The sequence below is a fragment of the Xyrauchen texanus genome, chromosome 45, assembly GCF_025860055.1.
Source record: "Xyrauchen texanus isolate HMW12.3.18 chromosome 45, RBS_HiC_50CHRs, whole genome shotgun sequence".
Taxonomy (NCBI): Eukaryota; Metazoa; Chordata; class Actinopteri; order Cypriniformes; family Catostomidae; genus Xyrauchen; species Xyrauchen texanus.
Genome location: NC_068320.1, coordinates 22,590,567 through 22,604,831, shown reverse-complemented (window position 1 = coordinate 22,604,831; position 14,265 = coordinate 22,590,567). Strand labels below are relative to the sequence as shown.

At 39.6% G+C, this 14,265-nt stretch overlaps 1 protein-coding gene across 5 annotated transcripts in view; it reads left to right on the top strand.

Moving 5' to 3' along the window:
• Positions 1-14,265, top strand: part of LOC127637527 (forkhead box protein P2-like) — a 128,297-nt gene that overhangs the window by 78,068 nt on the left and 35,964 nt on the right. For all 5 annotated transcript variants that reach the window (XM_052118621.1, XM_052118620.1, XM_052118619.1 and 2 more), the window contains 2 exons: positions 10,400-10,537; positions 13,450-13,539. In XM_052118621.1, the coding sequence (XP_051974581.1) occupies positions 10,418-10,537; positions 13,450-13,539 (210 nt within the window). In that variant the 5' untranslated portion in view covers positions 10,400-10,417. The remainder of the gene's footprint in view (positions 1-10,399; positions 10,538-13,449; positions 13,540-14,265) is intronic.

Below are 14,265 nucleotides of genomic sequence, written 5' to 3'. Positions count from 1 at the left end.
AATGTGACATCAGTTCTGGGGGGAGGGCATGCACATCTACACTTGAACATGTATAATTTATATTTTTCAGAATGGATTTTCATATTTTGATATTGAACGTCTGGGTTTGGGACAGTGCTAAAACAATACAATTCATACATAAAAGGTATTTGGTTGGTGGATGCAGTATCTATTGTAGTTTCACAGGCATCTGTATTCTAAGAGGAATGGATTCTGGGCACACTGTTTGACTGCAAATTGCCGTGCGACACTGGTGATATGAAGTGATAGTGGATGAGGAAGGCCTGTGATAACTGGTGGCCCATGACCGAGCCCCTGACTCTAATAACACCAGAGGATTGTAAATATTGAATATTTACATTTGCTTATGCCATCCTTGCCTCAGGTTATCCATATGAATCAATATGAATCAGGGCTTGTTGGGAGCTGTCTTTCGGCTGTAGTTAATCAATGTTGTTCTTTTTTTCTTTTAACTTTTCAGTGCTGTTTTAATAACCCAAACGTCTAGTAATTGTAGTAATACTTTTTGAAACAAGCCATTGAATTTTTCAGCAGCTCAAACACTTATTCAAAGTTTTATTGGTCACATACAAAACCATACACAGTATGACATGTAGTGAAAATTCTTGGTACAGACAGACAGATAGATAGATAGATAGTTGTGATGTTGTAGATGTATAATAATGATAATATAATAATATGATAATGCAGAATGTAATATTGCTAGTCATTTCAGATCGTGTTGTGTGTACTTAGACATGCCAAGCAACAAAGAGTTTGAAAAATGACTTATTTACATAAATACGTAAACATACAGACACTGATAAATCCGCCTCTTTTCTTGTCCAGGAAAGGCAGGGAAAGCAATCCATAGATCATGCTGTATAAATTATTAACCACGCAAGCATCAAAGTGTTGGAGCTTACAGTTTTAATTACTTGTATTAGTGTCTAAAGCCTGTCAGCTGACTATTTCTATCTACTGTCTCATCTCGCGCTTTTGATGCGCTCACAAGCTGCTTTTCGATATTTGCGTAATGTGACAGGTCTATTATTACCCCCTAAGCCCAGAGGAGAAGTCAATAAACACCTATTTCTTCCCCATAAATCCTCACGCCTTCTCCACGCTGCTTACAAGGATTTCCCAAGGCACACAACAGTCCTCTTGCGTTCCGCCGCATTTCCCTCTGAGTGGCAATATCTCCTCCACATTTTATACACTGACATTTAAAACACAAATAAAAAGCGACTAGACGAAAGGGAAGGAGGATTACAGAGAGCTTGTGTGACTCACAATTGTTTCACCGCCCTCCGAATCAACCCAGCTGCCATTCTTCAACAATAAGCTGTATGCCAGTTTGTTTGTTTGGCATAGGCGTGCTCTGTGTGTCTCGTCCTGATGGCAGAATGGGCATTTAACAAAGTGAAAATAGTAAGCGTCGTGCTTACACATGTTTACGACACTGAATACCAATGGAATGCCGGCGGGGGATGCTGAAAACAACAGAGGCATCTCTTGCCATGCCGAAGTGTGCGAGTATGTAACAACGGGCTGTTATGGTGATATAATACAGCTGCCTGGGAGTCAGAGCGGTGTTTAGAGAGGGATAGTTGACCTTTGACCTGTTGGCAGTGTGCGCTCTGGGAGACTGATATCTCAGCATTAACAAGGTGAAACCTTACAATGGGAGATTGAACAAAAGCAATTTCATCTTCTGTGCTCAGACACATGTGACTAGTACAGCACAAACACTCTCTTTGAACTGGATTTCCATTTGCAACAGAAACAGACGGGCATTGACCTTTTTGTTCGCTCTAAACAAAACTAAGCCAGTGGAACTTTTTTTGGAACATTTGGAGTGGCACCTCACAGTTTTCCTAACCTCCCCCCCGCCTTCGGCTGAACGGCTCGTTGCATGTGAGCATTCCTAGATGAGGGAAGTACAAGATAGCTCAAACCAATCACTTCCTGAGCAGTGAGCCATCCTTCGAGTGTCGCCGATTTAAAGGTCAGCGACGCACAGCTCATCTGAGCATCAGACTGCTGCGCCATGTTCCTTAAAATTCATCTGCTCAGGCCATCAACTGGAACCATGCACAAAGCCAGTGGAATTTATGGAGACTTATGGCTTCATATTAGCATTCATTATTAAAGGGATAGTTCACCCAAAACGTCTTTATTTACTCACGTCATGTTGTTCCAAACCCTTATGACCATCTTTCTTCTCTGGAACACAAAATAAGGTGTAAAGCAGTCTGTTAGTCTCACGCTGACAACATATTTTCAGACATTCTCAGCATGATCTCATGAAAATGATGTTACTGTGGCGACTTTTTTGAAAATGGGTTCATTACACACATATCGCGGCAGTTCCGAGGTGACGTCCAATGTGTGGGGCTAAAAGGGAGTTCAATTTACGTCCAAGTAGATTTAAGGTTACTGCTTTATCAAGTTCCAAATAAACAAAACCTCCCTAATCCTTAAACCTAAACCTAACCTATAGTGTCATAAAAGTAAATGTGAGATTAAAAACACAATTGCTAAATCCGCCACGTCATTTTGAGGTGCTTCTACCACACTACATTATGTATTACATGTTATACAAATGTTAAAATGTATCACCTTTCAAGTCATGCACAAAGTAAAAGTGTATTGATGTATTAAGATAGCATCGTGTGAGTTACAGAGAGAAAAGTAAGTGTTTATGAACTGATAATCTTCACTTTTACTTGTGATTTGTGTGAAAGGGAATGAAAGTCATTGTTGTTGTAAAGCCACTAGTGTTCATTTCACTAAAGTTCTGAGCCACATAAAAATTATTTTGATTCTTTGAGGCCAGGTTTTAACATTCTGCCTAACATCTCCTTTTGTGTTCTGCATACGAAAGTACAGTACTGTGGAAAAGGTTATAGGCACTTCTGAAATATGTTACATAGTGAGGATGTCTTCAAAAATAATGCCAAAAATAGTTTTCATGATTCAACTAACATCATACAAAGTCCAGTTAACTTAAAAAAAAAAAACACTAAATCAATATTTGGTGTGCCCACCTTTACCTTCAAAACAGCCCCAATTCTCCTAGGTACACCTAAACACAGTTGGTCTTGGTTGTTGGTAGATAGGATGTTCAAGCTTCTTGGATAATTTTTCCACAGTTCTTCTACCTATTTATCAATTACTTCTGTCTCTTCATGTAATTCCAGACTGACTCAGTAGGGGGCTCTGTGAGGGCATGCCATCTATTGCAGGGCTCCCTCTTCTTCTATTCTATTTGCAAATTGAATCTTTGGGAGTCTAAAATGTATATTTCCTATTGACACACTAAAGTTGAAGATATAAATAACCATCTGAAGACCAATGTGTTTGTAAAACAATGTATGTGGTTAAGACTTTTGCACAGTACTGTAAGTCATATAGGTTTTGAACAACATGAGGGTGATGCAAATTATATTTAAGTGACACTTTCACTTTCTTGCATTGGGAACCCAGGTAAACAACCTACTTTACCCTGGTACCCAGAGCTACAGGACAGCACAGGTAAACTGCATTGGACTCGGTTTGTGGAGGCTCGCATTGTGATGCAAAATAAGTTTAAGCCTAACCCTAAGGCAAGTACTGAGTTGGAATAGATGGAGTGGAGGGGAAAAAATGTGCCATGGCACCGCTTTGATGTAGAAGCAACAAATGTACCTTCTGACAGAAGATGCATTGGAGTAATAAACCAGCTCCAGCGGCCCTTACACATGCAGTCTGATTACTCTGGCCAGGGTGTTAACTGGATCCTAACTGGCAGATCTGATACGTGTAGCCCGTTGGTGGGAGTCTTTCCAAGTGATGAACTATAATTCACCGAGCTGCTTGAAGCTTGTGTAATTTACTGCGTGTCACTTGACGAGGTGAGCAATCCAACCGAATCCCTATTACCTGCGACATAACAAAGCTTTCAGTGGCAAGAAATAGAGATAGAAAAGTGTGTGTGTTTGCAGGTGGGGGGGTGGGGGGGGTTGTGTTTGATATGGAGTGAACGAGAGAGACAGGTTTCCATGTAAATGCCACGTAATGTACTCTTGCATGTACTGTAGCAGGAAACCAATTCAGGGAAAACAACAAAACTAGTAAATGGGATAGTTCACCCGTAAATGAAAATGTTGTCACTACTCACCCTTGTATTGTTCTTAACTCATATTATTGTCTATGTTAGTCATTTGAATTTGGAACTACATGAGGTTGAGTAAATGATGACAGAATTTTAAGTGCACAAAAAAGCCCTTATGACCCTCTCATAGTTTCTTGGAATGCACACTAAGGCTTAGCTCAAGTCCAATCTCTTCCTGTAGTACATGTTTGATCTTTCCCTGTATTGAAGGAAATGAACGTGTGGTTATCTACATAGTGATTAATCTTTGCAGAAGGGCTTTCCAGCTTCCCTAATGGAGAATACACTCCACTCTATCATCATTTGAAGTGCATTACACTTCCTATACTGTTTTGCTAAACTGTAAAATAAATTGATTTGGGAAAACGGTCCTGTAATTTACTTAGCTACGATCCCGAGGAGTGTTCACATTGATCCTATAATCCAAACGATCATTGCAAGTCTATGTTTTTGTATTAGAAACTGAGAAAACAGAAGGGAGAATGGGTTTCAGGTTTAAATTAGTGCAAATGTGTGTTTGTTTGTGTTGTCAACGGCTCTTGAATCCATAAGTGTGTGTATTGGTGGTCTTGCAACTAAAGTAACTCCATCAATAACCCCCTTGACTGCAGAGCCATTAATTATAGACTGATTTAGCAATGCTAGCTTTACTGAAATGGTAAAAAGCTTTGGGTCCCACTTTCCCAAGGAGGGAGTTGGATTGAGATGAATTAGTGAGACAGTGAGTAACAGAATCATTGTTTCTTTCTCTATAACTTTTACATTCCCCAAGTAAAACAGGCTATACACCTTAATTAACACAATGTCCCTTTCTGAAGTAATTACCGCCACATGCCCCTGCATTTATCTTTTTGTTTATCTGAATAGTATCTTTGGTAAGTGGCACCACCAGAGCTACTCTGAAGTGGCCACATTATTCACTCCAATCAGAAGCCAGACTGCCTCCACCACACATCTGATCCGGAAATTTTCTTCATTGAGGCAATGAATAGTGCAGAAGTAGGGTATTTAATCAGTTGTTTCTTATTGTTTTTTTAGCTTGATGCTTACCCTTGTATCAACTCTGGTAATTTAACACAGCACCCTCAACTGTTGATGTGGGAACACACCAATGGTGATAATAGGGCCATATCGTTTATTGAAGTTCTGCGGGAAGGCCAGGTGGCATTGCCGTGGGATAGGAACATTTACGGGGGGTTTTCTTCAACTTTGGGCAACTTCAAGCACGGTGGACTTCTAGAAAGTAAAGTCTAGTCATGTTTTTGTCATTTTTACAAAAGTCCTGAAAATTCCCATCACAGTGTTTACTCCACAAATTCTGTATTGTGTTTAATAGAATTCCATGGTGAAAAAGACAGTAATGGAAATTGCATTTTTAATGTTTTTTAACTAAAATAGCAGACTCCTCTGTCTTTCTAAGGCTAATTTCAATTACTTGAAAAGTACCAAAATTAAACGATGAAGGCCTGTTTCCAAGTTTCCAAGTCAGTTTTAATGTGACCTTCATATAACAAAAAGGAAAAAAGTGGAAATCTCTTGATAAAAATCAAACCCTATTACATATAATTGCCCGTTGTTGAAGAAATGCGTAAATTAGATTTATGCATTTGAGAGATGCTTTTATCCAAAGAAATATCCAAAGGTGTAGCAACCCAAAAATGAAAATTCTGTCATCATTTAACCACTCTCATGTTGTTCCAAAGCGCATATGACATCTTTCTTCCATGGAACACAAAAGGAGATTTGTAAAGAATGGTGTTCAGTCTCAGTCACCATTCACTTTGCAACCACACAATGAAAGTGAATGGTGATTGAGGCCAAGTCGATAACTTTCTACTGAACATCATTATGCTCTGACAGTTCTACTAGTTGTGCTTCTGTAAAATCAGCTCCACCAATGAATGTGAGGTTCAGTTTTATGTGAATGTGAGCCTGTATTATGCAGCAGGCATCCAGTCAGGCCAAGGTTTGGAGTTGACCTTTCTCACTTTGAGACTCATTTCAGACTTGAGCATAGTGAGAGGCTCATACTAGTCTACTCGTTCTTCAGGAGGGCCATTGATGTTTTCTCATCACTGGCCAATTTAAAGCTATTTGTTCAGAGCCAAGAGCAGGTCAATGCCGATCAGCTGGTCAACTTGCAATTTCATCTGTTTTCCAATAGAAATCAAAGCAACCTCGTTTTATGGATTGCCATTTGTGGACATACTTGTTGCTTAAAGAACATAGATGCTTGTTGTTGATCTGTAAATCTGTGCTCAGATATTCACGATTTTCTCAGAAACAAATGCTTCTAGGACTATTTTCATGTGCAGATAATTGATGATGATTTTTTGATTCTTGAAGAATCCCATTATCTGAGAGCACACATTGAGTTGCATCGGCTCTCGCAGTCATATTCTTCGTCTAGAATTCTGTAAAGAGAAGGCTCCATTGTCTGCTAATGTTTACAGCTCGACCCTTCATAAAATGCTCATTAATTATCCTCCTCCTTGGCAAAATCATTTTGGGGAGAAGCAATTCAACCTCTGTTCCTTTCAATTCACCCGGCTTGTCAATCATCGCCCCCCGCAGTATCCCGCGGAATGGAGGTGTTATATTCCGCCAATTATCATGTCATATACTCGAAAATGTAAATGAACGTGTGTGTAAAATTAAATTTATGGGTTGTCAGTGAAGAATAAGAACCAGGAGAGCAATTACTTATCTGCTTTCATCTTTCAAGCTCTGATATATCATGCAGAAAACGCTGCCGTTAAATGCTGGAATTAGCATTGTGTGTGACTAGGAAGAGCGACTCTTTTCTCATCTTTTTGTTTGGAAGAACATGAAATGAAGATGCTTATCATCTGTTGCCCAGTGATAAAGCTAATGAGAGACTGAGGAGCGTCTCCAAAATTCACTGTTGTCATTTTGAGCCTCTTTTTGGCTTTTTATCTGTAAATTTAGGTGAAAATACTCCCTAGTTCAGTCCTCCATGCCTTTTGGAGTACACATAATCAGCTATGGTCGATAAATAAATGTAGTGAATTTTTCAGAAATTTACATGTTTATTGTATTCCGTGCACTGTGGAGCAAGAAAGGTGATTGTTTGTTATTCAGCCAAGACCTCATTTAAATATACAAATAATGGGCGTAATGAGAACATCTCCACTTGTATTTTCATGCTTCGGTCTGTATATTGTCATTTAGGCCGGCGCAAAACCCTGGCTGAACCTGGGGGTAATTACACATCACAAATGTGTCTTAAGGTTTAACAACATTGAAGGTGTAAGCATACATTTGCATAATTACATGCAGCTGTTTAATTTGTGACTTTGTTGCTTTTGTTCCTTTGTCTTTTTTTCTCCCTCTTCACAAATTTCCTCCCCAAAGACGGAAAGAGAGAAAGAAAGTGTATTTGCGTGCGTTTTCCTCCATAGCAGTGCTCGTTGAGTTTTGGGGCCGGTCTAATGGAGAATGGTGCTTGGATTTGTTTGAATATGAATATGAGTGGGGATGTAGTGTGACCTTCAGATCCAGTTCATCAGGATTAGTCAAGCTTGGTGCTCAGGAGCGCTAATGCATAATGACTTCTAAAATGAAAAATGTGTAGTGACCATGCAAATGTCTCGGCTAATCAAAGAGGGGAACCTGAGCTGGGCCGAGCCAGGAGACTAAAACAAGGACGTGTCAAGGCCCTGAGAGCTCAGACGTACGGAAAGCAATCAAGCGGTCTTGATTAGCTGCCACGAGGAGCCCCACGCATCACGCCGGGCTCCTGACATGACGCTTGCACCCCTCGCAACATTCTAATGTATCCCGGGTCCATCTCGCCATATCTTTTGTAACCTTAAAAACACACCAATAGAGATGTTTACTTGTCAAGACACTGAAGCTGTCTTTATAACAGACAGATGTACAGTTGGATACTACATCTTGCAACACGCATCATCAAGTACAAAGAATGCAGGTGAAGTGTCCAGAGAAATGGAGGGAAAAAATGTTTGTCTCTTCGTCTAGGTTGTCTGCAAGACTTTTCATTTTTCAGGCTTGAAGAATCGAGGCAAATTAAAGTAAATGTTGCACATTCCCCTTTTAAAGCAGTGTGCTGTCAAGCAAGTGAGTGATGCTTAGAATGAAGTTGTATGCTTTATTGAGCTATGCGTTTCAATGGCGATTCATAAGGAGTGGGCTGCAATAATATTTTATTTGTTTTGTTTTTCTGCAGAAGAAGTTCTCTCTCACAGTTTGACAGCTGCTATTTTAATGATTCCTATCATTTAAAAAATGACATAAATTTTTTAAAAATACATCTCATAGAAGTCTTGCGCCTCTGGCTGCTTTTTTCCAAGCATGTACCTTGGAAACTTCTATGCACAGCGAGAGGCAACTGGTAATTTGCCTTACCTCTGTAAAACAGAATACTTCACACAAGCACAGCTTCAATCAGAAGTTTCTAGATGAGTTTTCAAAACCTCAGCTGCCTGAATCCATGTAACATAGCTTAACAGCTCCTCAATAGACCCTGTGTCTGCTTCCAACCCACTGTCCCTGTCCGCTCTGGAGATATGTGCATCTTTCTGCTGTCTTCTAGTGTTTTGTAGCACTTCAAATCACCTATGGGAGTTCAGGGGTTCATCTAATTTAGATCCTACTCTATTTAAAGCGCATTGCTCATCCCATTGGGTGTAGCTGAAAAAAATATAGTATAGAGTTAGAAAGTACACATGCACTGGTATTTATATATATTTATATATACAGCTGAATTCAAAAGCTTACATACACTTAGGCTGAAGTCATTAAAACAATTTTTTTTAACCACTCCACAGATTTAATATTAGCAAACTATAGTTTTGGCAAGTCGTTTAGGACATCTACTTTGTGCATGACAGGAGACATTTTTCCAGCAATTGTATACAAACAGATTGTTTCACTTTAATTGACTTACTGTCAATAGATTTACTGAATTGGAGGTGTACCTGTGGATGTATTTTAAGGCCTACCTTCAAACTCAGTGCCTCTTTGCTTGACATCATGGGAAAATAATAAGAAATCAGCCAAGACCTCAGGGAAAAAAAAAGTATAAATTCCATGGGACCATGCAGCCATCATACTGCTCAGGAAGGAGATGCATTCTGTCTCCTAGAGATTAACGTAGTATGGTGTGAAAAGTGAAAATCAATCCCAGAACAACAGCAAAGGACCTTGTGAAGATGCTGGAGGAAACAGGTAGACAAGTATCTATATCCACAGTAAAATGAGTTCTATATCGACATAACCTGAAAGGCTGCTCAGCTAGGAAGAAGCCAAAGCTGCAAAGCTACGGCCAAAAAATGAACTTTTTGGCCGTAATGTCCATTGTTATGTTTGGAGGAAATAGGGTGAGGCTTGCAAGCCGAAGAACACCATCCCATCCGTGAAACATGGGGGTGGCAGCATCATGTTGTAGGGGTGCTTGGCTGCAGGAAGGACAGGTGCACTTCACAAAATAGATGGCATCATGAGGAAGGAAAATTATATGGATATATTGAAGCAACATCTCAAGACATCAGCCATGAAGTTAAAGTTCGGTCGCAAATGGGTCTTCCAAATGGACAATGACCTCAAGCATACCTCCAAAGTTGTGGCAAAATGGCTTAAGGATAACAAAGTCAAGGTATTGCAGTGGCCATCACAAAGCCCTGACTTCAGTCCGATAGACAATTTGTGGGCAGAACTGAAAAAGCGTATGTGAGCAAGGAGGCCTACAAACCTGACTCAGTTACACCAGTTCTGTCTGGAGGAATGGGACAAAATTCCAGCAACTTAGTGTGAGAAACTTGTAGAGCTACCCAGAATATTTGACCCAAGTTAAACAATTTAAAGACAATGCTACCAAATACAAACAAAGTGTATGTAAAATTCTGACCCACTGGGAATGTGATGAATGTAATAAAAGCTGAAATAAATTATTCTCTCTATTATTCTGATATTTCACATTCTTAAAATAAAGTATTGATTCTAACTAACCTAAGACAGGGAAATGTTTCTACTATTAAGTGTCAGGAATTGTGAAAAAATTTGTTTAAATATATTTGGCTAAGATGTATGTAAACTTATGACTTCAACTTACGTACATGATTAGATATACTGCATTCACACAGTTTTGCTTTCTTAGAGTGTAAAAAGTGGCGTGAAGAGAAGCTTTCTGTTCTGTATGATAGCATCAGTTTATATAAAGACGTGGCAAATGTTTTCTCATTCTCTTTGTCTCTCTCTCAGGTGCCAGTATCTGTGGCGATGATGAGTCCACAGGTGATCACTCCCCAACAGATGCAGCAAATCCTTCAACAGCAGGTTCTGTCCCCCCAGCAGCTCCAAGCACTCCTACAACAACAGCAAGCAGTCATGCTTCAGCAGGTACACACTTACCTATTTACAGTACCTACTGTAGGTATCAAAATTGTGACATACAGTATTGTTTCTTTTCTTTGGCCTTATCTGGCTTTATTAGCAAGAGGACTGTGGAGAGGTGACAGGAAATGATAGGGGAGAAGAGTGAGAATGGAATTGGGAAAAGCCCTCATGAGCCAGGACTTCGGGTCACCCGTGATGCATCATCATTATATGTCATGAGCGCAGTAGGCTATGGCTCAGACTGTACCATGGACTTTTAATGTTTTTATATTTTAATGTTCAAGTATAATAAGTACAGACTTAGTGGCCATTTAAGCCAAATGTGTTCTTGCACTAAAGAAAACTAGACACATCTCAAAAAGCAAAACAGAATGTGCAGGGCAGATGGATGCAACGATCAAAGACGTCCATCTAGCGCATGTTTATGTATAGAAACGGCACAGATTGCATCTAAAAAAACATGGCTCTCCTGTGCAAGACCGCATCTGTCAAAGACGTCCATTTAGTGCATGTTTACAAAACAGCGCAGCTGGACGCATTACGCATTCTGTGTGAAAAGGGTCCTTCACCCTAACAATACACCTTAAAAGATTTTTTGCATTTTTAGAATAAAATGTTTTGATGATGTCCCAAACATCCCCAAAGAAATCTGAAATTTGTCAGATTAGTTTTTTAGGGACAATTTGTCCCCATAAATATCAAAGTAAGAACACACACAAACAGAGTCCCACAAAAATCCACATACACAAATCCTTGATGTTTTCGAGACATCATCAAAGGTAAAAATGCTTAATAAATAAAGTAAATAACATATTTTATTCTAAACATGCAATGCTATTTATATTTATATTTTAACTCCTGTTTTCATATTTAACACCATAATACAGTTTCTTTCTTGCTCTTAGTCTGTCCTTGACATAGTTAGATGAAGGGAAACAAATATGGACAGGCACGTAATTAGCTGTTCTCAGCTGGGACATGTTTTGGGGACAAATACTGCACAGAGATAAGCAAATACAACTTAAGAGTTTGCTTCCCAACTAAATTGTCCTGCAGTAAACACTAAGTAGATAATTAATTTAGTACATTGAAGACTTGATATTGGAGAGAAGAGGAGGAAATTGGGAAACAACATAAACCAGTCTCAAACTGTGTTGCCAGCATGAGCACCAAGGTGTAACGTGTCAAAGCATGCGAGCCAAACAGTAGACCACGGCTCCAACAAGAGTAGTTTTTATCTTTGAAAGTAATTTTAAAAGCTCTCAGAGTGATCTCTTCATTAAAAACATCTCCATTTGGCAGTTTTACATGGTTAGCCTTGATTATAATTAGGTCTGTATTAACGGTGACGAGCGTCATGTACTGAAGACGTCTCACCCTGATCAAGATTGGAGAGCTGCACTCCTGTACTCTGACGATGAGCTTCCGAGGACAGCACTCTGCGAAAGAGCAGAGAAGTGTGCTAAATGCATTAATTCACAATGATGAATTCTCTCCTTTGAGTGCTTTGCATTCATTTCAGAATTTCACTGCCTGTCAAGGCATCAGAGAGCGAAAAATATATAGGCAATAAGATTAATTGTTCCTCCAGTGGTAATGTGCAGCCGCATAAAAGTCCATATGGAGATGCATGATGAGGGGAAGTGCTGGTCTCTTTGTCTCGACCGGAGAGAGACGTTATTTATGATGTGACATGCAGAAGCACATCCAGGCATAACGTGCAGCCTCAGGAGCCCTCAGTTGGCAGCAATTCTGTTTGTTCAATTGTAGTTCAACTCTGAGATACAGACGTATTTATGCCGAACTTCATGGGAGATGTTCTATTAATGAAGCGGTGGCAAAATAAAAAAAAAAAGTGGAATAACTTGTGCTAGTATTAAAGTATTTTAAAGTCATATACAGCTATTGTTTTGGAGCTGTGACCTAATGGTTCAGGCATGTGTTCCAAAACATTGAGCCTTGGTTCTAATTGGGGCATTGCAGTTTCGAGTCCTGCTTGCATAATTTTCCATTCCCATTTCCCTATTTTCTGGCCATTGTCTCATGACTTGATTCATCTGTCCTATAAAAATATCCTAATAAAAAGTGGCAAAAAGTCAGAAAAAGAACCCTTCTGCTTTGTTTTATAGATTAAAGGTCCAAAACATTAAGCTTTGGTGCTCATGGGGGCAATGCAGTTTCGAGTCCCGTTTGTGTCATTTCCAAATCTCATGTCCCTATCTTCTCCCTATTGTTTCATGTCTTGTTTCGACTGTCCTATAAAATATTGTGTTAAAAATTGGCAAAAAAGCAAAAAAATGGCTGCTTTGTTTTATAGAAAACTGGTCAAAAAATGGAGCCTTGGTGCTAATGGGGGCAATGCAGGTGTGAGTTTTGTTTGCTTAATTTCCAAACCTATTTCCCCATCTTCTCCCCATTGTTTTAGGCCTTGTTTTGAAGGTAGTATAAAATATTCTATTTAAAAGTGGTTAAATGGCAGAAAAAAAACAACAAAAAAACAGCTGCTTTGTTTAACAGATTAAGAGTATTGATATTGTAACTTCATGTTTTGGGGTATTTACACTGGATGCTAAATGGAATTGAACAAAAGTTCTGTTTATAGACTAATTACCTCCCAATCATTGTTGCTAATGTATAAACTCCATACATTTGAGGTGCCTATCCCAAATTCTTCTGGTTACTTAAATATGATCCTCATGGCGTAATATGCTGAAAACCAGTTTGAATCGATGCAACGGCCAAAGACATTCATCTTGCGCATGTGTACCTATACCAACAATTGAACAATAATGCACATAAATGGCAAGAATGCATCCTATGTGAACAGCCCTACTTGTCAGCAGGATTCTTGTACAGTTGATGTTTCTTTGCAGGTTTAGTTGTAGTAACATATGTCCATGTCTGTGTATCCACAGCAACACCTGCAGGAATTCTATAAGAAACAACAAGAACAACTTCATCTACAGCTTTTGCAGCAACAACACCCAGGCAAACAGGCAAAAGAGGTATGATACTAACACCAATACACATGCATGAGGCAAAGTAATGGTTTTCTCTGCATTTGCCACAACTAGCTGCTTGTAAATCAGTCTCTGCTGTCATTGCACAAGGGAACGCTCTTTTATCACTGAGAAAACTTGGTCTGTTTGTGGCCAGTTACAGAACAAAGCAAAGTGCTAAAATTAGGCAGCATCTCTATCCTTGGAGGCGATGCAGAGTTGGGTTGATGCTAAAAGGCATGCTTTAGTGTATTGCACAGTGTCTGTTCATTATTGAACCGCTGTGGTGGGTTTGGGCCAACAAGCTGAAAAGTTTGACCACAGCGAGCTCATAAATCAAACTGACAGTCAGGCTGCGGATCCGTCTGACAGACAGACAGAAGGAGACAAGTGAGAGAGTTGCTGACAAGGAGGAGCAAGCATCAAAAAAGCAAAGAACTGTAGGGAGGGGCGGTAATCCAAACAAAACGTGTGGAAGCAGTTAAATTGATCAGCTAGGAATCACAGACCCCCCCCCCATCCCCAACCTCTCTTCATCTACTACCTTCCACCATTGTCTCTCTTCAGGCAAGCCATTATGCAGGGCCTACAACACAGAGACTGACCTCCCAAAGGCTTTGTTTCTGTTTGGATTTGCGAATAGATTTTTTTCAGGCTCGTGCCATCAAATATGGAATAGAAATTGCTCCCTTATTTCTCACGAGACGATGGGGCCAATCCACGCAGCTCACT